Genomic DNA, 27,803 nt, shown 5'->3' with positions numbered 1-27,803 from the left:
CTTCCTTTGCTATAATTTTTAACAAAACAGTAACTATGATTTAAAAAAATGAAAATACATTGAAAGAGGAAAGATATTTAAAGGACATGTTCTGATTTCAAAGATGAAAGTTGTTCCATCAAAAGTATTGGGAAAGTAAGGTAGAGAATGTAACAGAAAGTTGGATGTAGATTGGAGCAGGAAGGAGGATGAAGCTTGGACTCAGTTGGCCATGAAGTATGATATTTAGTGAGAACTTGTCATGGGAGACAAAGCGGAGGCTTCCAGAAAACTTTCTCCATTTCTAATCCCCTTTTCAATTCCTTATCCCAAATCTCTTCTTCCTCAACAAGCTTTGGAATACAGTACTCTACATTTCATATCTGCATATAGTCCTCCCATCAGACAGCAGGGTGGATTGAGGGAAGAAGCACTGGAGGTCTGAGTTCCCTATTATAAAGTGTCTCCCCAACAGTATATCACACCTGATATCTACCAGAATAGCTGCAAAATACTGGACTAAAATCACATAAGGAAAGGCAAATATTTTCAGAAGGAAGACCCAAGGTAAACAGTGCTTGAAATCAGCCACATAAATTGTTATGCTTCTCCCTATTCTTTGGGGCTTCCCTGGTGACTCAGATGATAAAGAATCCACCTGCAATGCAGGAGACCTGGGTTTGATCCCTGGGTTGGGAACATCCCTGGGAGGAGAGCACGGCAACCCACTCTAGTATGTTTGCCTGGAGAATCCCATAGACAGAGGAGCCTGGTGGGCTATAGTCAATAGGGTTGCACAGAGTCGGATACTACTGAAGCAAAAAAATCTCTCTTCTTTGTGTAAAATTATCAAATTTTCATCAATATAGAAACTACAAGTTGAACTGAGTTTTGAGCCTCTTCCATTCATGCAAAGATCCGCCCCACCACTGATCAAATTGCCATACCTGCCTCCTCTTCCAAGGGATTTTTTTCCCCCTCTGAGGACTCTGCCTTCAGTTCCTAGCCATGCTTAGAATGGACTTGCCCAGGGACCTAAGTCTCCTTTCCATCTGCAGCCAACTGGTGTCACCACAGGTGCGGGAGAAGGTGGTGGCTGGGGTTCCAGTGGAAGGCAACTGACTGGAAGACAACTGAGCTCTTACTGGATACCTTGCTCACCTCAAAGTTCTGAGAATATATGTGTGAGTTGGTGTACACACATGCACACGCACACACTTGCCTTCTTTCAGTAAAGTCCATCATGGGATTAGTATCCAACAGCAACGAACTGAGACAAACAATCTCATTTTGCCTTGAATTGCTGAAGAGCTTCTGACTAGTAGATGAAATACTAAAAATGGACACATGGTGTTTTAAAGTCTAACTCCCTTCTGCCTCATGTGTTGTGCAGATTTTAATAGAAGGTGTGCTAGGACATGGAAATACATCCAGCATCGCACTCTTTGAAATCAAGATGACAACCGGCTACTGTATTGGTAAGTGGGTTTCCTTCTCATTGTATCAGAACATGCATCTTTTTCTAAAATCTCCTGTTGCCAGAAGTAAATGAATCAATCGTAAAGGCAGAGTATTTTACAAACTACATTCTGTAGTGCATTTTGAATTTTGCATCATTTGAATGCTTTATGATGTTCCTCTGTCTTTAGCAGAGGAAGGCTCATTAAGAGTTTGCCTGGACTGACTGGGTTGATGAAAGAAAAGTAGGTGAAGCAGCTGTAACCTGAGTTGCTGCCTTAAACTCAACATATTCCATATTCCAATAAACATAATTTCCAGTTGGCTGTAAATTCAGCTTTTTGTAACATTTGCCAGAAAGGCAGCAGCCTATTTACCTCCACATTACCTCCTTTCCTCACTCTCCTCCATTCCTCTCTTACACATCACTGCTCTGTCTTTACAATCACAGTTGTCACTTAGATTCCACTTGAGCAGGGTTGTGAGGTGCTTCCTATATGCCAGCTTCTTGGGGGGCATCAAGAGCAGACATTCTCTATGCTTGAGGTCTCTCGCCTTCCATTGTCTCCTACTGAAGCTGTCTCTATAAATGATCAGTTCTGCAGGTGAAGGACATGCCATGCTGTGCAGGCGAGAGGGGTGGGGAGGAAACCAGACAGGACTGAATCCAGGAGATGCATTTGAGCTGTTGTTTCAAGAAGGGGAAGTTTAGGAATTCAGTCGGTGAAGGAGTAGGGCAGGAAGGAAAGCATTCATTCTGGGCAGACCCCACTGCAGGGCCAGTGCAGTGCGTGTCCAGGCAAAGGCCAGGGGCTGGGTAGTGTTTGAAGTGAGAGTCAGGAGTGCTGAGGGAGGCTGTTACGAAAGAGTCTGGATCCCAGCTGTGGAGCCTGGGTTCCTGGATTATGTGGCTGGGAGGCACCAGAAGTCACTCAGTGGGGAGGGGCCTGCAGCTGGGCTTTCAGATGCTGCCTCTGGCTGCCACCTGGAAAATAAGCTGGAAACAAGGAAAGTATATGATAGGAAAACCCTTTGGAAGTGCTTGCGACCTCCAAGAGGGGAATATAGGAATCTAAAATTGGGGTCGGCAGTGGAATGGGATAAAGGTGGTAGGTTTGAGAGATTTTTTCCAGCGCTGACAATACTGGAGGCTGAATGGCTATGGAAAGGAAGAGATAAGAGTCAAGGGCAATTCTGGACAAAAAGGAGCCTTTAATAATTCCTTGAGTCTTACTTCTCTGTTTTGACCTGCTAGTCGATGATGGTAATGCAAGTGAAAGACAGCAGACCTACATTGTTACCACTTCATGAAGACACAGTGAGCTAAAACTGTATCTTCTTTCTTTAGTCCTCCATGTAGCTCTTTAGTGGCAGCTGCCTGGGGCTTGAACACCCTCACAGGCTAGTCAGACGCACCTGGTGGAGCACCACCTGCTGGCTCAGTCAATGCAGTGCGCCCCGCAGCCTCCGTTTCATTACCTGCAAAATGGGGATTCAAATATTTCCCTCATAGGAAAGGACTGTTGTGGAGACCAGTAAGATCATGGATATGAAGGGGATGGTCACCGTGCTTGGCAGTCAAAACTGTTAATTTCCTTTCTTCAGATCACTTGATGGCTTCTGTTTTTAAAAAAAAAAAACACACACAAAAGGAGCCCTGATATTTTATCTTGTTGAACTGTATGATCTTACTCTCACCTCATCTTTCTTTCTGTACACTCCTTTTGCCTCTCTTGTTTCCTCATCTGTAAAGTGAGGTTAATAATAGTACATACCTTGTGGGGTTGTTTTGAGGATTAGATAATTTAATTCACATAAAGTACTCAGATTAGTGCCTGGTGCATTGAAGAATATTTTGCTTTTTTCTTTTACTCTGCAGCAGCCTTTGGCACTGACTGTTGGGCATAGGTTAGTGGCTCCTGTAGTAGAAAAGTTGAAAATGAAAATCTTAAAAATGTTGAGTGCTTGCTAATGCAAAAGCACACTGATAACTGTATCAGTCAGGACCCTGGCAAGAAAGTGGAAACAGATTACACTCAACCTTAGTAATTTGAGGAAAACTCACCAAAGGGACTACAAAGGTGTGGGCGGGTGAAGGAAGCCTGTCAAAATGCAGTAATCCAAGACTAGTCAGAGTGATGACTCATGAACCATCAGCATTGGAGATCTGAAGGGGCAAGAGAGGAGGGTTTACCAGAACATAGAGCTGTGTGGTCCCTCGGTAGAGGGGCACAGCCAACTCATGGCATCCTGGCAGAAAGGGAACTGCAGGAATAAACGACCCCAACCTTTGTTCTCCTCTTATCTTCCTTTGGTTGAATCCATTTTAGAAGCCAATAGGCAAGGAAGCCCATACAGGTCCATACACATCAACCTCTGGAGGATGGAGCAGGGTGGGAGAAAGGTGGATGGGTCTGGAGGAGCCAATAGGAGATGACCAGCACAATCACAACTTCGTATTTTTAACTGTTGTTTATGGGGGTCAACAGAGGAATAGCCTTGTGAGTTTCTTGCTCCCCCAAAGGAGTCTGTTGACTGGGAACAATTTATCTGTGCGAGCATCTCAATGCTACTAAAAAGGGGAGAGAGGGTCTCTTTGTCTTCTCTTGTTTTCTCTACTCAGTAGCTGCCAAAGGGCCCAGTGCCTAAGATATTCCTGTCTCGACTATTCTAAGATCTTATTTATAAGCAAAGCAGAGAACTCTAGCATCATAGGAAACATGCGCCTTAGCCCTCATCTTAGTACCTTGTCTACCATCAAGAGAGAAGGGAATGAAAGAATGGGTTCCCAGAAAGGTGGTGGATAAAATTTCTGGAGCTAAAAGTATAGCTCTAAATAGTGCTTTGACACAGAATTGGCTGATCTACCAAGCACTAACCACGTGCCTGGCACTGTGCTGGCAGCTGTCCACCCTTATCACAGCCCTGCGTGGTGGGAGTATCTCCCCATTTTGCATAGGAAGACATGGAGACTAGGAGAGGTCACATTCCAGCCACATGGGCCACAATCCAAAGAAGCAATGATGAATTATAATCTCTGTTCATTACAGGATCTCTCCTCTTGATTGACTTTGTCCAGGGCTCATGGTACAAAGGCCCCGGTGGTAGAAGGGAGTGTGAAACATACCGGAGTAAGAGCAAACTGCAGTGAGTCTGGGCAGCTGCAGGCACAACTACATCTCCATCAAGTCTGTTTTTATTTCTCTTCTGCCAGAATGTGACTTTGAAGAAAACCATCTCTGTGGCTTTGTGAACCACTGGAACCCCAACGTGAACTGGTTTGTTGGAGGAGGAAATACTCGGAACTCCAACTCTAGTCTCCCGCAGGATCACACCTTAAAGAGTGAACTGGGTGAGCTGGGGACACCTTTTTCCAGGATAACTGTGTTTGCCATCTCCCCACTATATTGACCTGCCCATGGCTCTGTCAACAGAAAAGGAGGCAGTGAGAGGAGGGTGAGTAGGCACTGAGAGACCTGGCAGGAGAGTAGGGAAGAGTAAGCCTTGAGACAGAGACAAACTGCAGACACGATCGCTGTAACAGAGAATGCCACCCAGTTCAAGGCTCTTCTTGCCCTGTGACTGGGCTTTGCTATTTTCACATTTCCATACTACGCTTTATTTTCTTTTCTGTTTATCGTTCAGCATTTCTAAGGACAAGGCTGGAATAACCCTAGGTTACTTTTCACTAAAAATAGATTGAATGATGCGAAGCAGACGGTAAGAACTTCTCTCTTGGCAGGGAGGTGAGCCAGTACTGATGATCAGTCCTGAAATGTGGTGAGCAACAGGGCCCCCTAGTGGCCAAGTGAGCTGGTTCTCTGCAGGGAAAATGGAGAGGAGAGGGTATCAGTGATCAACGGGCTTGGGGGAGAAAGACCCTACATAGGGAGACCTGGCAAGGGCCTGCTTCCTTGTGGATTATGGCAGCTCTCACCTGGACCTTGGTGGCTTCATGAAAACCTAGGTCTCCTCACGGTTGCAACACATTCCTTTTGTCAACTCCAAGTTCTTGTTGACCAGAGAGAAGGTTCTGGTGACTAGCTTTCCATCAGGGACAGAATAGGAATGTTGATTCTGCTACAAACAGTACCATTTCCCCTTTTAATGCTTTGCCATGTGGATATTTAGGTGATCTGCTCAGTGACAATAAATAGCTGATGATGACACTGTGTCCCCTTGAGCTGCCTGAACACATGGCAACTGTTTATGGCAACTTTACATCATTTCTCATTCACTGTAGTTCCTCTTCATGTGAATATTTTTAACCACGTCTCCAACTTTTTTAAGTGTCCATCTTGTTACTTATCTTGGCCTTGGACAGTCTTCATCCTGTCCTTACTGTTCTCTTTGCTCTTAGGTGTTGCACAAAAGTTTCAGGTTTCCAAATGTATATACATATTTTGGTCCCAGACACACACAACCCCTCTCTACTTGTGGCCATTGAAGGAGCCACACCTATAATGAGTGTTATGTATACAGTGAATGATCAGCTGTTATGACAGATTAATTCAGGAATCTGCATGAGTATTTTAAATGACAATAGGGTTATCTCAAAATAATAAAATGTTACTAGAGATCTCTTCAAGAAAATTAGACATACCAAGGGAACATTTCATGCAAAGATGGGCTCGATAAAGGACCGAAATGGTATGGACCTAACAGAAGCAGAAGATATTAAGAAGAGGTGGCAAGAATACACAGAAGAACTGTACAAAAAAGATCTTCACAACCCAGATAATCACGATGGTGTGATCACTCACCTAGAGCCAGATATCCTGGAATGTGAAGTCAAGGGGGCCTTAGAAAGCATCACTACAAACAAAGCTAGTGGAGGTGATGGAATTTCAGTTGAGCTATTCCAAATCCTGAAAGATATGCTGTGAAAGTACTGCACTCAATATGCCAGCAAATTTAGAAAACCCAACAGTGGCCAGAGGACTGGAAAAGGTCAGTTTTCATTCCAATCCCAAAGAAAGGCAATGCCAAAGAATTCTCAAACTACCGCACAATTGCATTCATCTCACACGCTAGCAAAGTAATGTTCAAAATTCTCCAAGCCAGGCTTCAGCAATACATGAACCATGAACTTCCAGATGTTCAAGCTGGTTTTAGAAAAGGCAGAGGAACCAGAGATCAAATTGCCAACATCCACTGGATCATCGAAAAAGCAAGAGAGTTCCAGAAAAAACATCTATTTCTGCTTTATTGACTATGCCAAAGCCTTTGACTATGTGAATCACAATAAACTGTGGAAAATTCTGAAAGAGATGGGAATACCAGACCACCTGACCTGCCTCTTGAGAAATTTGTATGCAGGTCAGGAAGCAACAGTTAGAACTGGACATGAAACAACAGACTGGTTCCAAATAGGAAAAGGAGTACATCAAGGCTGTATATTGTCACCCTGCTTATTTAACTTCTATGCAGAGTACATCATGAGAAATGCTGGGCTGGAAGAAGCACAAGCTGGAATCAAGATTGCCCGGAGAAATATCAATAACCTCAGATATGCAGATGACACCACCCTTATGGCAGAAAGTGAAGAGGAGCTGAAAAGCCTCTTGATGAAGGTGAAAGAGAAGAATGAAATAGTTGGCTTAAAACTCAACATTCAGAAAACGAAGATCATGGCGTCTGGTCCCATCACTTCTTGGGAAATAGATGGGGAAACAGTGGAAACAGTGTCAGACTTTATTTTTTGGGGCTCCAAAATCACTGCAGATGGTGATTGCAGCCATGAAATTAAAGGACGCTTACTCCTTGGGAGAAAAGTTATGACCAACCTAGATAGCATATTCAAAAGCAGAGATTACTTTGCCAACAAAGGTCCATCTAGTCAAGGCTATGGTTTTTCCAGTGGTCATGTATGGATGTGAGAGTTGGACTGTGAAGAAAGCTGAGCGCCGAAGAATTGATGCTTTTGAACTGTGGTGTTGGAGAAGACTCTTGAGAGTCCCTTGGACTGCAAGGAGATCCAACCAGTCCATTCTGAAGGAGATCAGCCCTGGGATTTCTTTGGAAGAAATTACGCTAAAGCTGAAACTCCAATACTTTGGCCACCTCATGCAAAGAGTTGACTCATTGGAAAAGACTCTGATACTAGGAGGGATTGGGGGCAGGAGGAGAAAGGGACGACAGAGGATGAGATGGATGGATGGCATCACCGACTTGATGGACGTGAGTCTGAGTGAACTCTGGGAGCTGGTGATGGACAGGGAGGCCTGGCGTGCTGCGATTCATGGGGTCACAAAGAGTCAGACACGACTGAGCGACTGAACTGAACTTAACCTCTTGAAACCTTTGTTTAAATGAATAAAACAACGAACACTGTCTTGGGGTTTCAAAAAGAAAAGCCAGATGACATTTCTTAATTTATGGAAGTAGGTCCAGTACTCTTGCCTGGAAAATCCCATGGACGGAGGAGCCTGCTAGGCTGCAGTCCATGGGGCCGCTATGAGTTGGACACAACTGAGCAACCTCACTTTCACTTTTCACTTACATACATTGGAGAAGGAAATGGCAACCCACTCCAGTGTTCTTGCCTGGAGAATCCCAGGGACAGGGGAGCCTGGTGGGCTGCCGTCTCTGGGGTTGCACAGAGTCGGACACGACTGAAGCGACTTAGCAGCAGCAGTAGCAGCAGGCTGATTTTGAGATTGTTTTCTGCCATCTTTTAAAATTCTAGTGCGAGGAATAGAGAGAATCTTGAAAGACTAGTGCATTAAAATTGTAATAATCCTTGGTGTCATTACCACAGAAATACAACCTTTGGTGTTAGAGAACTTTTCACAAACCACTAAAAAAGTAGTTCTAAAGTCAGATCCTCTGGGTAACCAATGTCATAATCTAATCATTATTTGTTCAGTGCATAATTTTTCATTCTTAATGATGGCAAGGACCAGCTGTCTGGGAGAACACATATTCTTGGGAGAGGCAGCAGACCTATGGACTAGTGTCAAATCACCCCTTTGACTATGTTGTGTGTGTGTGTGTGTATGTGTGTGTTAGTCACTCAGTCGTGTCCAACTCTTTGCAACCCTGTGGACTGTAGCCCGCCAGGCTCCTCTGTCCATGAAATTCTCCAGGCAAGAATACTGGAGTGGGTTGCCATATCCTCCTCGAGGGGATCTTCCTGACCCAGGGATCAAACCCATATCTCCTGCATTGCAGGTAGATTCTTTACCATCTAAGATACCTGGGAAGCCTATGTTAATTGCATGTAACCCATTGTTTGCAAAATGCATCACCCCTAGTTCTTCCTCTCTCTCATTTGTGACCACAGAACATTCCAACCATGTTTGTTTCAACAAGGGATAAAGAGGAGGACGAGGCCAGGAGTCAGAATGCTTGTGCTCCAGACCCAGTTATAAGAGTGCTGTATTACTTTAGGTGATTTGCAGATATTTGATCCTGTCTAGAATTTCTATAAGGTATTTGGTCTATTCCATTAGGTCCTTGAAATTTGGTCCCTTCCAAAACACCTGTGAGCATTATTTGGTCTGTGTCAAATGGTTTTAGACAGGACCAAATATCAAGGACCTTTGTGCACAGACTAAATGTCATAGGGACATTTCAGACAGGACCAAATGTCCTTCAGTGCTTTGGGTAGTCCCTTAACTTCTGAGGGTCTCCACCAGTCTGTTTGAAAATGAGGAATTTGAGTTCAATGATCCGTAAGATGCCTTTGAGTTCTAATATTTTACTCTTTTTTCTTTACCTAATGCTATACATCAAAATCTCCAAATTCACCATCCACTGAGATATATTTCAAAAATGCTCTGGATAAAAACAAAAATAAACAAATGGGACCTAATTAAATTTTAAAGCTTTTGCACTGCAAAGAAAACTATAAACAAATGAAAAGACAACACACAGAATGGGGAACATTATTCGCAGATGAAGCAACCAACAAAGGATTAATCTCTAAAATATGCAAACAGCTCATGCAGTTCAATATCATAAAAGCAAATAACCCAATCAAAAAATAAGCAGAATATCTAAATAGACATTTCTCCAAAGAAGATATAAAGATGGCCAAAAGGCACATGAAAAGATGCTCAACATTACTACTCAGCTCAGTTCAGTCACTCAGTCATGTCCCACTCTTTGGACTCCATGGACTGCAGCAAGCCAGGTTTCTCTGTCCATCACCAACTCCCGGAGCTTGCTCAAATTCATGTCCATCGAGTTGGAGATGCCATCCAACTATCTCATCTTCTGTCATCCCCTTCTCCTCCCCTCCTCTATCTTTCCCAGCATCGGGGTCTTTTCCAATGAGTCGGTTCTTCACAGCAGGTGGCCAAAGTATTGGAGCTTCAGCTTCAGCATCAGTTCTTTCAGTGAATATGCAGTATTAATTTCCTTTAGGATTGACTGGTTTGATCTCCTTGCAGTCCAAGGGACTCTCATGAGTCTTCACCAACACCACAGTTTAAAAACATCAATTCTTCAGTGCTCAGCTTTCTTTATGGTCCGACTCTCACATCTGTACATGACTACTGGATAAACCATAGCTTCGACTATATGTACGTTTGTCAGCAAAGTAATGTCTCTTCTTTTTAATATGCTGACTAGGTTGGTCATAGCTTTACGTCCAAGGAGCAAGCGTCTTTTTAATTTCATGGCTGCTGTCACCATCTGCAGTGATTTTGGAGCCCAAGAAAATAAAGTCTGTCACTGTTTCCATTGTTTCCCCATCTACTTGCCATGAAGTGATGGGACTGGATGCCACGATCTTCATTTTTTGAATGTTGAGTTTTAAGCCAGCTTTTTCAGTCTCCTCTTTCACTTTCATCAAGAGGCTCTTTAGTTCCTCTTTGCTTTCTGCCATAATGGTGGTGTCATCTGCATAGCTGAGGTTATTAATATTTCTCCCCACAATCTTGATTCCAGTTTGTGCTTCATCTATCCCAGCGTTTCTAATGATGCATATAATTTAAATAAGCAGAGTGACAATGTACAGCCTTGACATACTCCTTTCCCATTTTGGAACCAATCTCTTTCTAACTGTTGCTTCTTGACCTGCATACAGGTTTCTCAGGAGGCAAGTCAGGTGGTCTGGTATTCCCACTCTTTAAGAATTTTCCACAATTTGTTGTGAGCCATACAGTCAAAGGCTTTAACGTAGTCATTGAAGCAGAAGTAGATACTATTGTGGAATTCTCTTGCCTTTTTTATGACACAAAGGCAAATGTTGGCAATTTGATTTCTGGTTTCTCTGCCTTTTCTAAATCCATCTTGAATGTCTGGAAGTTCTCGGTTCACGTACTATTGAAACCTACCTTGGAGAATTTTGAGCATTACTTTACTAGCATGTGAGATGAGTCCAATTATGCAGTAGTTTGAACATTCTTTGGCATTGCCTTTCTTCGGAACTGGAATGAAAACTGAAGTCCTGTGGCCACTGCTGAGTTTTCCAAATTTGCTGGCATATTGAGTGCAGCACTTTCACAGCATCACCTTTCAGGATTTGAAATAGCTCAGCTGGAATTCCAGCATCTCCCCTAGCTTTGTTGGTAGTGATTCTTCCTACAGCCCACTTGACTTTGCAGTCCAGGATGTCTGGCTCTAGGTGAGTGATCACACCCATCATGGTTATCTGGGTCATTAAGATCTTTTTTGTACAGTTCTTCTGTGTGTTCTTGCCACCTCTTAATATCTTCTGCTTATGTTAGGTCCATATCATTTCTGTCCTTTATTGTGCCCATCTTTGCATGAAATGTTCCCTTGCTATCTCTAATTTTCTTGAAGAGATCTCTAGTGTTTCCCATTCTATTGTTTTCCTCTATTTCTTTGCACTGATGACTGAGGAAGGCTTTCTTATCTCTCCTTGCTATTCTTTGGAACTCTGCATTCAGATGGATATATCTTTCCTTTTCTCCCTTGCTGTGCATTTCTCTTCTTTTCTCAGCTGTTTGTAAGGCCCCCTCAGACAACCATTTTGCCTTTTTGCATTTCTTTTTCTTGGGGGATGGTTTTGATCACCGCCTCCTGTACAGTGTCACAAACCTCCATCCATAATTCTTCAGGCACTCTATCAGATCTAATCCCTTGAATCTATTTGTCACTTGTACTGTATAATCATAAGAAGTTTGATTTAGATCATACCTGAATAGATTAGTGGTTTTCCCTACTTTCTTCAATTTAAGTCTGAATTTTGCAATAAGTTCATGATCTAAGCCACAGTCAGCTCCTGGTCTTGTTTTTGCCGACTGTATAGAGCTTCTCTATCTTTGGCTGCAAAGAATATAATCAATCTGATTTCGGTATTGACCATCTGGTGATGTCCACGTGTAGCGTCATCTCTTGTGTTGTTAGAAGAGGGTGTTTGCTATGACCATTGCATTCTCTTGACAAAACTCTTCATTTTGTACTCCCAGGCCAAACTTGCTTGTTACTCCAGGTATCTCTTGACTTCCTACTTTTGCATTCCAGTCCCCTATAATGAAAAGGACATTGTTTTTTGGTATTAGTTCTAAAAGGTCTTGTAGGTCTTCATAGAACCATTCAACTTCAGCTTCTTCAGCATTAGTGGTTGGGGCAAAGACTTGGATTACTGTGATATTGAATGGTGTGCTTTGGAAATGAACAGAGATCATTCTGTCATTTTTGAGATTGCACCCAAGTGTTGCATTTCAGACTCTTTTGTTGACTATGAGGGCTACTCCATTTATTCTAAGGGATTCTTGCCCACAGTAGTAAATATAATGGTCATCTGAATTAAGCTCACCCATTCTGGTCCATTTTAGTTTTCTGATTCCTAAAATCTCGATGTTCACTCTTGCCATCTCCTGTCTGACCACTTCCAATTTACCTTAATTCATGGACCTAACATTTCAGATTCCTATGCAATATTGTTCTTTACAGCATCAGACTTTACTTCCATCACCAGTAACATCCACAACTGGGTATTGTTTTCACTTTGACTCAGCCTCTTCATTCTTTCTGGATCTATTTCTCTGGTCTTTTCCAATAGCATATTGGGCACCTACTGACCTGGGGTGTTCATCTTTCAGGATCATATCTTTTTGCCTTTTTATACTGTTCATGGGGTTCTCAAGGCAAGAATACTGAAGTGGTTGCCATTCCCTTCTCCAGTGGACTACATTTTGTCAGAACTCTCCACCATGACCCATCCATCTCGGGTGGCCCTATATGGCATGGCTCATAGTTTCATTGAGTTAGACAAGGCTGTGATCCATGGATCAGTTTGGTTAGTTTTCTGTGATTGCGCTTTTCATTCTGTCTGCCCTCTAATGAATAAGGATAAAAGGCTTCTACAGAAAAAAAAAAAAAAAAAAAGAGGCTTCTGGAAGCTTCCTGATGGTAAGGACTGACTGTGGGGGAATCTGGGTCTTGCTCTGGTGGGTGGGGCCATATTCAGTAAATCTTTAATCCAATTTTCTGTGGATGAGTGGGGCTGTGTTCCCTCCCTGTAGTTTGGCCTGAAGCCAAACTATGGTAGGGGTAATGGCAGTAATGGTGACCTCCTTCCAAGTGACTTATGCCAGTATGCTGTGGCTCCCGGGACTGTTGTATTCAGTGCCCCTGACACTGCGTCAGACCACTGTCAACCCACATCTCCGCCAGAGACTTCTGGACACTCACAGGCAAGTCTGGCTCAGTCTTCTCTGGGGTCACTGTTCCTTTCTCCTGAGTCCTTGTGCACACAAGGTTTTATTTGTGCCCTCCAAGAAGACTCTTGGAAGGCACAGTCCTGTGCCTGGGGAAGGTTTCCCTGGGCCTGTGGAAGTTCTGTAAGCAAATTCCACTGGCCTTCAAAGTCGAAGTCCCCAGGTTGGGAAACCATTGCAGCACTATTAACAATAGCCAGAGCATGGAAACAACCTAAATGTCCTTAGATGGAGGGATGGATAAAGAAGATGTGGTTCATATATACAATGGAATATTACTCAACCATTTAAAACAGGAACAAAATAATGCCATTTGCAGTGACATGGATGGACCTTCACGTATAATAATAAGTGATATTATACAATATCACTTGTACATGGAATCTAAAGAAAATGGTACAAGTGAACCCATTTACAAAACACTAATAGAGTCATAGATGCAGAAGAGAAACTTATGGTTACCAAGGTGGAAATAGAGGATGGATAAATTGGGAGATTGGAGTTGACGCATACATGCTGCTATATATAAAAGGACAATGAGAACCTACTGTATAGCACAGGGAACTCTACTCAGTACTCAGTAATGACCTATATAGGAATGGAATCTAAAAAAGAGTGGATATACGTGTGTGTGTATATATATATATATGAGATTCACTTTGCCATACAGCAAAAACTATACTGTATGTCAACTATACTCCAATAAAAATTAATTTTAAAAATAAAATGCCTTGAGTCCCTCCTGAATATGTATAAACACATTGCATTTGGCATTAGAAAAAAGAAAAAGGAGGATTAAAGGGAGTAAGGAATGAGAAAAAGAGGACCTGGCTTTTCTAATATCCTGACCAGTAGATTTTCTAGTGTCTATATCAAGGCTTGATGATGTGGTCATCCCTGAGGAGCACAAAGACTTGGTGGCAGAGCATGTCAGCCCTGCCGTAGGCACTCGCTGCTCTCCTCCCATTCCCTCCCCCTCCCATCTCCTCCTCTCCATTTTTCCTATCTTTTCTCTTCTTCCTCGGCTATTCTAAAACTGCTCCCAAAGACAGGCAGCTTTGCCCACTAGCATTGCTTAGTCCCCTGACGTCAGTATGAAGGCCCAACGAAGTATTTGAGCCTGAGCCTGAAGTAGTCATGTATGGATGTGAGAGTTGGACTGTGAAGAAAGCTGAGCGCTGAAGAACTGATGCTTTTGAACTGTGGTGTTGGAAAAGACTCTTGAGAGTCCCTTGGACTGCAAGGAGATCCAACCAGTCCATTCTGAAGGACATCAGTCCTGGGTGTTCATTGGAAGGACCGATGCTGAAGCTGAAACTCCAATACTTTGGCCACCTGATGCGAAGAGCTGACTCATTTGAAAAGACCCTGATTCTGGGAAAGACAGGGTGGGAGGAGAAGGGGACGACAGAGGATGAAATGGTTGGATGGCATCACCGACTCAATGGTCATGGGTTTGGGTGAACTCCAGGAGTTGATGATGGACAGGGAGGCCTGACACGCTGTGATTCATGGGGTCGCAAAGAGTCAGACATGACTGAGCAACTGAACTGAACTGAAGGGAAGAACTCTAGGGAGACTGTTACCTGCTTCCAGCAATCCTGAATTATAATCAGCCTACTCAGAGCCTTCTTCATTGATCACAATGAGGCTTTTTCATTGATCGCTCATTCATTCATTCAACAAATACATAATAAGCACTCTTTATAGACCAGGTATTCTTGCATAACCTAGTGATACAAAAACTTCCAACTGTTCCCTAGAATGCCACTATTTGAGTATAATAATCTTTATGTGAGAAGAATTCTCACACAAATCATTCTATATATGTCATCAAGTAAACTGGGGAAATGCTGAGCTGAAGAAAGCTAAATAGACACCTCTATTTGATGGCTTCTCAGTGCCTTTAATATGCTTCTGTGTTAACATATATTATGGCCTTTCTCAAAATGTTCAAATACTGAGATACTATGTAAATATGCATAGGGATGTATGATTAGTACAATTATGAAATACATGATATGGGACCACAGAAAAATGAAAGACCACCTTGGTTTTGGAATTTGGGGAAGGCTTTCTACAGGAAGTCATATCAGAACTGGTATTTGGCCTGATGGATAAGGAGAAGATAAGAATAGTGTATGCAGAGGTGTTCAGGCATAAGAATAGATAGTTTCTTTGATGTTTGGAGAGTGTTTAAAGATGGTGGCATGTGTGATAATGGCAGAGTAGGGCTTAGATCCTAGGTTGTATTTCTGCTTGTGATCAGCAGGAAGCCTGGATGCCTACCTTCCATTCACTTCTTCCAACTGTTCTCTGCTATTTTACTTTGGCTTCTCTTTTTGGAGTAAGGTACTCAGCTATGCAGATGACACCACCCTTATGGCAGAAAGTGAAGAGGAACTAAAAAGCCTCCTGATGAAAGTGAAAGTGGAGAGTGAAAAAGTTGGCTTAAAGCTCAACATTCAGAAAACGAAGATCATGGCATCCGGTCCCATCATTTCTTGGGAAATAGATGGGGAAACAGTGGAAACAGTGGCAGACTTTATTTTTATTTTTTGGGGCTCCAAAATCACTGCAGATGGTAACTGCAGCCATGAAATTAAAAGACGTTTACTCCTTGGAAGGAAAGTTATGACCAACCTAGACAGCATTTTCAAAAGCAGAGACATTACTTTTCCAACAAAGGTCCGTCTAGTCAAGGCTATGATTTTTCCTGTGGTCATGTATGGATGTGAGAGTTGGACTGTGAAGAAGGCTGAGCGCCGAAGAATTGATGGTTTTGAACTGTGGTGTTGGAGAAAACTCTTGAGAGTCCCTTGGACTGCAAGGAGATCCAACCAGTCCATTCTAAAGGAGATCAGTCCTGGGTGTTCTTCGGAAGGAATGATGCTAAAGCTGAAACTCCAGTACTTTGGCCACCTCATGCAAAGAGTTGACTCATTGGAAAAGACTCTGATGCTGGGAGTGATTGGGGGCAGGAGGAGAAGGGGACGACAGAGGATGAGATGGCTGGATGGCATCACTGACTTGATGGACATGAGTCTGGGTGAACTCCAGGAGATGGTGATGGACAGGGAGGCCTGGCGTGCTGCGATTCGGGTCGCAAAGAGTCAGACACGACTGAGTGACTGAACTGAACTGATTGCCCAATGGATAACCAAAGAGCCTTCTCATTCCCACCCAACACACACACACACATACACACATTCACACTCCTCACACTTAGACTCCTAGATGAGACTTCTCCCTACATAGGATGGGGCTAAAAAAGATGAGTTCTAAAAATTCTTAAATTTTTTATTTGAAACACTTTTTGCTCATATGACTCAAAGGTTTGACCAGGATTACTCTTGGGAAAAAAGCCTCCAATGCTCTAAATAAGAGAAAGGCCACCTTTCTTATTACATCTGCTTTCTACCAGGTATATTGATTTTCCCTGAGCTCCATCAATTTGGGTGACAGAGGAAAGATTAAATGGTTCAGCTGTCTGCTCGCAGCAGCAGATTTGGCTCTGTATAAACTCATCTCCTGTTATTCGTATCCTGGAAGCAGCTTATGCTTTTGTTTTCAGGTAAAAACCGGAGAAACAAACAGCAGGGGTGAGGGAAGCTATGTGCCTGCTCAGAAACTTCAGAGCTGCAGAGATGCTGAAGGAAGTCTTCTCCGGAGGGCTGTAGCCTATGTGTTTTAGAAAAGAGAACAGTGAATGTAATATCTGAAAAATATTGTGTGGATGTCAGTTTTCCTTCACTTGTCTGTGTGTTTTTAACAGCTTCAAACAGTGAGTCAGATTTTTCAAATGAGCACTGTGTCTTCAAATTCTTGACTTATGGTGGAAATGACTAATGCAGTGGGAGTGTGATAGACTACTGGAGGGGCTGGGACATTATCTCGCTTTTTCTTACTCAGTTTGGATTCATCACATGTGGATTTCTTTCCTTTGTTAATATTTTATGAAGTGAAACAAAATCCTTCAGGGGATAAGCTACTGACAGCTCAGATCATTACTGTTTCCTACCTGTCTTAGCAAAAAGAAGATAATTGCTGGAAAGATAATGAGGGAAATCTGTTCCTTTGCTGACATTTTAAAAATCAGGTCTGCATACAGTGCCGCTACAGAAAGAGCTGAACAAAGTTTCAAAATGTAGAATAAGGTCAGAGTTGTTTTACTCCATCAAAGACCCTGACATGGATGGATCATCTTTCCATAACTCACAACATTCTTTTCTCATTTCACTTTGGATTGAGTTCAAGCATCATCTTCATAGAACTTATTCGTTCTCACTCTGCACTGATCCATTTGGTTCATCGCAAAAGCACTCAGCAGGGAAGCAGCTTTATTAATTTTCTCACCATTACCTTTGTGCAAGCTCTGCTGGATCTCCTTTCTCTGTCCTCGGGTGACTTCACCATGGCTTTCCAGGCACCTTCTGATATTAACAAACCGCCTCATTTTTAAGGATTAAATTCAGTTGATTTGGAACCCCAATTTCTGATCCTTCAACCAGAACACAGAGCAGCTGTAGAGAAGCAATTGGGCTTTACTTCTTCATACTTCTTCCCTTTGCTCTTTTCTTCATCTTCCCCCACTCACGATGCTGCTTATGGCTTCTCCAGGGTTGGGAAGGCAAGATGGGGAAGGGAAGGGGACGAAAGGTCATATGTGACCTGTGCTGTTTAATCTGGAGTCGATGACCTTCATGCTGCAGGTGGCTGGATGCTGGCTATGTCTCTCACAGCCAATGACAAAAATGCACTCTCTGGCCATCTGTGAATCCCCCTTAGTGCTTGTTATGAGGTACACCCCACCAGCCCCTTTTTGTTAGGGTTACTGCCCTGGATGCAGTCCTTTTGAGAAGAGTCCTTTCAGGCACTCTAGCCCAGCTACCTTCTGAGTTTTCCACTTAGGCTTCGGGAAAACTCAGATGTCTCCCCCATCAAACTCTGGAAGTCCAGCTCACTGGCAACAAAAATCCTTTCTGTCCCTTCTGCCCCTAGGTCCCTACAGCCTCTAGCTGCATGCCGTCAAGGCTCTGATACAGAGGCCCAGCCTCTGCAACCCATAAACTCCAGTTATCCCTGGAGTTCTCTCAGTAACTCTCCCACCCTCCTCTCAAGGCCCAAGGCAGTCACAGAACCCAGGAACTTGCAAGGTGGGTGGGATGGGATTAGATGGTAGTTTCCCTCCCCTACCTCCTCTACAAGTGCTTCTCTGAAACCCCCTCCCTTGGGTAAAGGTAAGAAAGGGGAAGCAATCCCCTCCCATTCCCTTGGGGGATCAAAAGGAAACATATGGCAGGTCAGCTCCACAAATCTCTTCAAAGGAACTCTGCCTCCAGTCTCTCTGATCCCTCCTTGGCCTTCTCATATATACAGGCTGGCAGAGGAGGGCTGAGGATGGAGGGTTAGGATTAGTGGGGAGGTGAAAGGGTCTAATCTGGTACAGCAGGTTTAGATTCCAAGTCTGCCACAATGTAGCATATACAACAGGGATAGTTTAGCACCACTCTGTAGAAAATAGAGGGACTTGTGCCCCATTGTTCTTATCACTAAGATCTTAGCAGAAACTAGAAGTCCCACTTCATATACTGACTCTACTGTAGAGTCAGACTCTATTATAGTAAAACTTAATCAAACCCTTAGAACTAAAGGTTTAGCAGGTAACTGCCAGACCTGTAGACTAGAAATTGGGCATGGTAACTAGATGCCTTTGGGTGCTGCCTCCTCACAATGGCAGCAGACCCACTGGCATGCCTTTCTTTGGGTCTTCCCCCACACCCAGGAGACAGCTCGTCCAGACAACCATGACACAGATGCAGACATTGCAACTGGAGCACAAATGTGGCCAACGGGACCGAATCACAGCTGAGTCAGAGGGTGCTGCTGGCATCGCAGCCAAGCCAAGGGCAATCTCTGTGGAATGCTGGTTAGCCAGACTGTTTGAAAATAGAAGTTCAGGAGTTGCCTTCAAAGTTCTTTTCCTAATTTAAGGGAAAATGGCTGACTACCAGTGAGCCACTGGTTCCACATGAAAAGTTGAGCTAATACAGAGAGCTGCTGTAAAAAAGGAGGGAATTCCTCTTCAGAAGTGAGTGTGCACATGCTCTTAGCGCAGGCATTTTGCCAGAGGGGCCTGAGCTTTGGCTTGGGTCCCAGAGAGTTTTGCTCTTTTAATAGAATCCCCAGTGGTTTGGTTGATTATAAGGATCCTTTCCACCTAAGATCTATCTATACCTAGTTTAATCTACTCAGACTTAAAGGATCTGATTTTTCTTTCTAAAAGTCTTCCTCTAGAAATTCTGGAGGTTCCAGAACCCTGGACCAGTTGAGGAGTTGGCCTCATTGAGCTGGGCAGAAAAGTTCTTATAGGACACTGGCCATAATTTTCCAAGCACTCCAGGCTACCTTCTTCATTCCCCTTGGAAGGGTACACCAAGTGGTGCCTGCACCACCACCTGCTCCCAACCTCAGAGGAGACTGTACCTGATGACACATATTCAGCCTGGGCTGGTGGTCATTCCTCTGGCCCAGCCTCCTGGGGCTGACACCTGGTGATTTCTGAATCATCCACACTCCTTTAACTGAGATGATACACTTCTGATGAGTTATCTTCTGTTTCCCAGTCAAAAAGTGTCTTACTCAGATAGTCAGTAAACAGTACCCAACTTTGGCAACAAATGAATGACAAAGAGGAAAGGGTGGGGAGGCAGTAGAATGTGGTCTGGTCTAGTGGTTCCGTATGCGACTTGGTGTCAGCAGTCCTGGTCGGGTTCCCAGCAGCCTCTCTGACTCACTTCGGCCAGGTCACATTGTGTTTGCTGTTGTTTGGGATCAGCAGTGGGACTGTGGCTCATTGGCCTCATGTCTTGTGCATGGGTTGTTAACTAGGCACTAGCTGCAAATTCAGGTACGTAAATGTTGTCCACCCAGGAGCTAAGTAGCCTTTAAGAAGCACTGTCAGATATCTGTCAGCTGTGAGGAAGATACATTCATAATGGGAAGGAGTGTGAGACATTGCTCCTAACCACAGTCATCATGTACTCTGGAAGCAGAACAAATACTTTCCAGTGGATGTGTGAGGTCTCCTAGATTTCCTGAGGTCTCCTGTAGTTTTGGAGGTGTGCTTCACCTGGTAGACTGAATTCCTTCTTCATGTCTGTCTGGCCACCAGCAGTGCTTCAGAGGACACTGAGCTTAGGAGGGGAGCTCGTGGCCTTGCCTCCTTATCAGAAGTTCCTGGATTCTGCTCAGTCTAACATTCTGATTCTTCCTTTAAAATCCCTCCCCAGAGGCAGCCAACTGGGAGCTCATCAGCTGCTGCCAGTCTTGCAGTTATGTTTATTTGGCACTCACAAAGTTTAAAAAATTGTGATGGCAGGTATTATAGGTTGAATTATATTTCCTCAAAATCCATATGTTAAAGTCCTAACCCTCAGAACTTCAGAATTGGGGAATGGAAATGGGGTCATTGAATATTAATTGGTTAAGATGAGGTCATACTAAAGTGGGGTGGACCCCGGCCCCGCCCAAGTCCAGTATGGAAAAAAAGGGAAATTTGGCCACAGAGAGATACAAGCTTAGAAGGGAGAATACCATGTGACCATGTGATCTCTGAAGGCAGAGATCTATCAGTTAGTGTCAAAGATTGCCAATGCCATGGAAGCTAGGAGAGAGGCATAGAACAGGATCTCCCTGACATCTGTCAGAAGGAACTAATTGTTCCCATACCTTGACCTTGGCTGTCTGGGGAGGCCTTACAAATAGCTGTGAAAAGAAGAGAAGCAAAAAGCAAAGGAGAAAAGGAAAGATATAAACATCTGAATGCAGAGTTCCAAAGAATAGCAAGAAGAGATACGAAAGCCTTCTTCAGCAATCAATGCAAAGAAATAGAGGAAAGCAACAGAATGGGAAAGACTAGGGGTCTCTTCAAGAAAATCAGAGATACCAAAGGAACATTTCATGCAAAGATGAGCTCAATAAAGGACAGAAATGGTATGGACCTAACAGAAGCAGAAGATATTAAGAAGAGATGGCAAGAATACACAGAAGAACTGTACAAAAAAGATCTTCACAACCCAGATAATCACGATGGTGTGATCACTGACCTAGAGCCAGACATCCTGGAATGTGAAGTCAAGTAGCCTTAGAAAGCATCACTACGAACAAAGCTAGTGGAGGTGATGGAATTCCAGTTGAGCTATTCCAAATCCTGAAAGATGATGCTGTGAAAGTGCTGCACTCAATATGCCAGCAAATTTGGAAAACTCAGCAGTGGCCACAGGACTGGTAAAGGTGTTTTCATTCCGATCCCAAAGAAAGGCAATGCCAAAGAATGCTCAAACTACCGCACAACTGCACTCATCTCACACGCTAGTAAAGTAATGCTCAAAATTCTCCAAGCCAGGCTTCAGCAATATGTGAACCGTGAACTTCCTGATGTTCAAGCTGGTTTTAGAAAAGGCAGAGGAACCAGAGATCAAATTGCCAACATCCGCTGGATCATGGAAAAAGCAAGAGAGTTCCAGAAAAACATCTATTTCTGCTTTATTGACTATGCCAAAGCCTTTGACTATGTGGATCACAATAAACTGTGGAAACTTCTGAAAGAGATGGGAATACCAGACCACCTGATCTGCCTCTTGATAAATCTGTATGCAGGTCAGGAAGCAACAGTTAGAACTGGACGTGGAACAACAGACTGGTTCCAAATAGGAAAAGGAGTATGTCAAGGCTGTATACTGTCACCCTGCTTATTTAACTTATATGCAGAGTACATCATGAGAAACGCTGGACTGGAAGAAACATAAGCTGAAATCAAGATTGCTGGGAAAAATATCAATAACCTCAGATATGCAGATGACACCACCCTTATGGCAGAAAGTGAAGAGGAACTCAAAAGCCTCTTGATGAAAGTGAAAGTGGAGAGTGAAAAAGTTGGCTTAAAGCTCAACATTCAGAAAACGAAGATCATGGCATCCAGTCCCACCACTTCATGGGAAATAGATGGGGAAACAGTGGAAACAGTGTCAGACTTTATTTTTCTGGACTCCAAAATCACTACAGATGGTGACTGCAGCCATGAAATTAAAAGATGCTTACTCCTTGGAAGGAAAGTTATGACCAACCTAGATAGCATATTCAAAAGCAGAGACATTACTTTGCCAACAAAGGTTCGTCTAGTCAAGGCTATGGTTTTTCCTGTGGTCATGTATGGATGTGAGAGTTGGACTGTGAAGAAGGCCGAGCGCCGAAGAATTGATGGTTTTGAACTGTGGTGTTGGAGAAGACTCTTGAGAGTCCCTTGGACTGCAAGGAGATGCAACCAGTCCATTCTGAAGGAGATCAGCCCTGGGATTTCTTTAGAAGGAATGATGCTAAAGCTGAAACTCCAGTACTTTGGCCACCTCATGCGAAGAGTTGACTCATTGGAAAAGACTCTGATGCTGGGAGGGATTGGGGGCAGGAGGAGAAAGGGACGACAGAGGATGAGATGGCTGGATGGCATCACTGACTCAATGGACGTGAGTCTGAGTGAACTCCGGGAGTTGGTGATGGACAGGGAGGCCTGGCGTGCTGCGATTCATGGGGTTGCAAAGAGTCGGACATGACTGAGTGACTGATCTGATCTGATCTGATCTGACCTTGTACTTCTAGCCTCCTGAATTGTGGGACAAATTTCTTTAGTTTCAGCCATCCAGTTTAGGTTACTGTTACGGTAACCCTAACAAAATAATAGGTGTGGTATCGTTTTTAAATGAATGGGTTTGCCAGAAAAATCTGGATTTTGAGTTTCAGTGGGAGAGGCCTGCAGCCCCTGGCTGATGTGAGGGCATCGGCAGGAGGTAGAGGGATGGGTTCTCAGGGAGGAGCACGGGTCCAGTGCCCCTCACCCCCAGATGGTTGTCACAGCCCAAGAATACAGACCCAGCACTATCAGATTTTCTGATTTTTTTCAGGGAAGTTTGATATCTGCTTCCCATTGCTGGTGAAATGTGATTTCCACTGTTGATGGCTAATCCGTCACTCTCCATTTTCTCCCTGACCCACTCCACTTCAGTCATATACTTGATCTGGCTGACTTCTCTGATCATCTGAGTTTGTGATTTCTCTTTATTCACAGTCGCATGGCTTGGCAAGATAGTCAGACAATTCTATTTAAGCCAGGGAGATTTTTCAGAGTGGGTTGAACAATTTGCTACCAGGAGAAAGGAGCTTTGATTTATCCATCTTTCCCATATTGCAGTGAGGATTGTTCTGAGACCGTGTTTCTGCTTTGGATCACCAGTTGTTGAGGGCCCACCACATTCCAGGTGGTATGTTAGCTGCAAAGCAAGTGTGCAACATGTGAATGCATATATTCTTCCTAATATACTTACTGCTATTTTGCTGGTGATTAAAGAAAAGATTATAAACCAGGTACCATGTAATAAAAGCAAAGACATTAAGCTGTAATTGTTCTGAGCTTATAAATAGAAAGGCCATTCTATCATAGCTGCATTGCCTCACATGTCTCTGTCACTGCGGCTCAAATAAATTAGACTAATAAATAAAATTGCTGATACTAATAGTACCATATGGGAGGAGCATGGTATAAAAACACCAATGGCATTCCTTTACTTCATTATAATTATCTTAGGCAATTACAATGTGCCAGGTACACGCTAACCAGTTCACATACACAATCTCATTTAACATTCAGATCAACCCTGTGAGAGAAATATTTGATTCTTATTCTAGAGATCAGGAAATTGAAGTCCAGAGATATTCAGTAACTTGCTCAAAGTCACAGGGCATAAGATGTAGAGCTGGATTCAAAGCCAGTGCATTTAATGCCAAAATCCAGGTTCTCCCACTTCCACCTCTCTTTTTCTTTATTTTACCAAAATGCCTCTAATGAAGATCAGCTATTGGGTCTGGAGTCCACCAAGGCCTTGCCAACCATCGAGGGAAGGGGGCTTGGTCCCAAGTTCAACTTCCCAAATCCTAATCCTGTCGACAGTGTTGACTGACCTACATGCTCTATTAAAGAGGTACAAATTGTCATCTAGTTTGAATTCGAAATCTTTGTTTCACTCAAAGAACACACAGTGACATTACATGTATGTGGCAAAGATGTAGAGGAGAACAGATGGTGCACTTGGCGTGCTCTTAGAAACCTTATCACTCAAAGAAGGTTTGTTGGAGGGGCCTTCGGGGTCATGTTCTGCTATTTTTCCTCAACTGTGTTCAGCTTATAAACATTCAAACACTTTACAGATGACATACCTACCTTTCTATATGTATGGTTTACTTCAATCGAAGGTAAAAGAAAGAGAAAGAATGGTCCTTATATTAAGCAGAGCACAGTGAACTCCACTACTTATCTCCCAGCTGCAACTTTCATCAATCTATGGCCAAACTTCTTTCATCTACAGCTCATTCTCTTCCTCTCTTCCACTCCCACCAGGTTATTTTGAAGTAAATCCCAAATTGTGTAGTTGTGTCTGAGACTCCGTCTGTCTGTCTTAGGTTGTTTTCTCTGTGTGATTTCAGGCCATTACATGTACGTGGACTCTATCTATGTCAAGCACTTCCAGGAGGTGGCCCAGCTCATCTCCCCGATGACCACGGCCCCCATGTCTGGCTGCCTGTCATTTTATTACCAACTCCAGCAGAGGAATGACAACATCTTCTCTGTGTACACGAGGGACGCAGCTGGCCTGTATGAGGAGATCTGGAAAGCGGGCGATCCAGGGAACGCTGTCTGGAACCTTGCTGAGGCGGAGTTCAGTGCCCCGTACCCCAAGGAGGTAGGTGTGCCTGGTGTGCCCTGGCCTGGCCACTCTGCAGAGATGCCACCCAGACGTGGAGCAGGAGACACTGCAGGCTCATACTCATTCCTCCTTTCCTTTGTGTCTCAGTCTTAATCTCCCTTTTCCCTTCCTTGGCCTTCTCCACTTTTCTGCCTTCCTCTGTATCTCTCTGCCTTCCTCCTCTACCACTTCATTTTCTAGAAGAGTATTTCTTAATAAAGACAAATATTAGAAAGCCAGTTAACCAACTAGATTTCTTGGCCACACTCTCCCTCTGAACTTGCACTGTGGTTGTGTGAGTTCAGATGAGATTAGTCAGACTCCTTCTACATGAACCTTACTCTCAAACTTCAGCTCCTGACAGCAGCTGTGAAGGTTCCCCTTACCTGAGGGAACACTCCTAAATTTAAAGAAAAAATGACTAATTTTTTCTTTTCTCCTTTACAGTGTAAATAATGTCATAAAAGTCAGAAATAAACATGATTTTGGCCCTAATTTGAAACAAGCCTTGGGGCCTCTAAACTTTTTATGGTTTAAAACTGTTCATTTACATGAGTGGTAAATGTCCAGTGCAGAAGAATTAGAAAATTCAGAGAAGCAAAACAAACTAAAATGCCCTACACCAGCCCTGCAAAGAAAAAAACTAACATCTTGGTATTCATTCTTGAAGACCTTTTTGTAAGCACATATATTAATACGTATCTATACATGTATCCTGGGCTTCCCAGGTGACGAGGTGGTAAAGACTCTGCCTGCCAGTGCAGGAGACGCAAGAGGCTTGGATTCAATCCCTGATTCGGGAAGACCCCTTGGAGAAGGAAATGGCAACCCACTCCAGTATTCTTGCCTGGGAAATCCCATGGACAGAGGAGCCTGGCGGACTACAGTCCATGGGGTCTCAAAGAGTCAAACAACTGAGCACACACATGCACACACACACGCACGTATTTCAGTACTGACAACAATCCAGCAAAGTAGATAAAATTATCCCCGTATTCCAGATCAAAGAGGAGGAAATGGAAAGTGCAAGACGTTTGCTGTTTTGTTCTAGGTCACACTACTGGTGAGTGCCAGGGTGCTAAGTTTCCTGCACTAAATCTGACTTAAATTTGAAGGAAGAGGGGAGCTCTGTGGTTGCAGATCTCGGGCTCTAAAGAGAGTCTTAGTCCCCACAGCTTATGAACATCCCCTGCTTTCACTCTGCACTTTTTGCAGTATCTTGCCTAGTTCCGTTTAGAGTGCAAGAGAGGCCAATGATCCTCTGGATGCTTTTCAGTAGTGCCATCTGCTCACCTGATGCGGCGGTTCAGTGAGTGCTGGGGTGAGATCTCGGTTTTGGAAGTCATCTGTCCATGGACTGTGTGCCTGCCACTCCCTTTCCGTCTTCCAATTCCCCCTACCCCAGACAGCCCCAGAGAGGGGACTTTTGTAGTATGTGTGCTATTTCCTATTCCAAACTCTAACCAGGCCTTGATTTACTCTTGCAGCCCGGTGGAAATTTTTCTGTGAGTTTGGGTTACAAGGAGAAAAAGAAATGCACATGCTGCTTGAGAAAGTTTTCCTTCTATTAAAGTCACAAGTCACATGCACAGTGAAGGCGTTGTCCTTGCAAGTTCCTTTCATCCAACCGTAAACTCCTGGGGCAACATTTATACGAGTGAGACTTTGCTGAATTTTCTTTTTAATCAATGCTTGAAAAGTTAACCATTTCTGTTTACTGCTTAAGTTTACTACTAAACTTAAGTACGTATCCTTTTGAGCCACACATGCATGATTTTGCCCTGGCAGTTGGGACTCATTACATCAGGATTATTGACTCCTGGTAATTTCTGAGAAAAGAAACTTACTGCGGAAATCAGCGAATTTAATGTCCCCGTATTCTCAAATGAATTTTTTAAAGGAAGACAAATATCTGAACAATAGAGAACACAATGACACAGAGGCTGTGATTTGCAAATTATGATTGGAAATATCCTTATTCAGTAAGGATATTTAGATCAATCAGTAAGATCAATCTGTTGTTGGCTTTATCACCTTGAAAATGAAATGTCATAGGCCTGTGTTGAGCTTGTAAACTGAATTTGCTCCTCCTCATTCACCCAAATCTGTCCCTTTGGTTCTCAGCCCTTCCTCCATTGCCAGAGACAAACTTCCAGGATTGTCTTAGATTTTGGAGAGGCCAAGCATCTAAGGACCATTGTTGTCAAACTGAAAGGGACAATCTTATCCAAACTCTTTTCTCAAAAATTAAGAAATTGAGACCTAGAGGATAAAAGGGACAAACTAGAGTTAATTAGTGGCCAACTAGAATCAAATATGAATACCAGTTCAGGAGGGGGTCACCCTGGAGAAAAAGGCATGGATTTAGTTCAGAGCTTATGCACCTGACTCCATAGGATCTATATATACAGTATCTCATTTAATCACATCTACAGTCTTACAAGGAAGATGTTAAAAAGTCTATTTTATAACAAGAAAAGTGTTGTTCTGAAAGGGTTAGCTATGTCCCCAAGGTCACCTAGTTAATAAAGTGACAGCAACAGGATTTGAACTCTGGTCTGTCTGCCTCTAAGACACCATTCTCCTTAGCAGAGGGCAAAGACTAGAGGCCTATGGATTAGATCTAGCCTATAGTGATTTGTCTAGCTGCTATAGTGGTATTTGTTTGTTTTTATTTTGCACACATATTTGTTTTAGTTTTTGAATGAATTGTCAACATTGAAAAATCTGAAGATTTCAAATAAAAATCTAGCCATCAAGTCCTCTTGACAATTTGGTGAGTCCAGGCATATTAGGCCTGAATTCGCACCTGCCAGCAACTGACGAGGCTAAGTAGCAGCTGCCCCCAGTAGGTGAGCCTGGCTCCCTATTTCACACCATTTCCTGCTGCATCAGATGAAACCCATATCAGGCATTTAGATTACGTGCCTGGCCC

The 27,803-nt window shown here is 43.4% G+C and overlaps 1 protein-coding gene across 2 annotated transcripts in view; it reads left to right on the top strand.

The window, feature by feature from the left end:
• MAMDC2 (MAM domain containing 2) overlaps nt 1–27,803 on the top strand; it is a 163,365-nt gene that overhangs the window by 69,477 nt on the left and 66,085 nt on the right. For both annotated transcript variants that reach the window (XM_005897472.2, XM_070375777.1), the window contains exons 4-6: nt 1,373–1,457; nt 4,652–4,789; nt 24,609–24,865. In XM_005897472.2, the coding sequence (XP_005897534.1) occupies nt 1,373–1,457; nt 4,652–4,789; nt 24,609–24,865 (480 nt within the window). The remainder of the gene's footprint in view (nt 1–1,372; nt 1,458–4,651; nt 4,790–24,608; nt 24,866–27,803) is intronic.

The sequence above is a fragment of the Bos mutus genome, chromosome 8 (genome assembly GCF_027580195.1).
Source record: "Bos mutus isolate GX-2022 chromosome 8, NWIPB_WYAK_1.1, whole genome shotgun sequence".
Taxonomy (NCBI): Eukaryota; Metazoa; Chordata; class Mammalia; order Artiodactyla; family Bovidae; genus Bos; species Bos mutus.
This window is presented reverse-complemented; position numbering and strand designations above follow the sequence as displayed.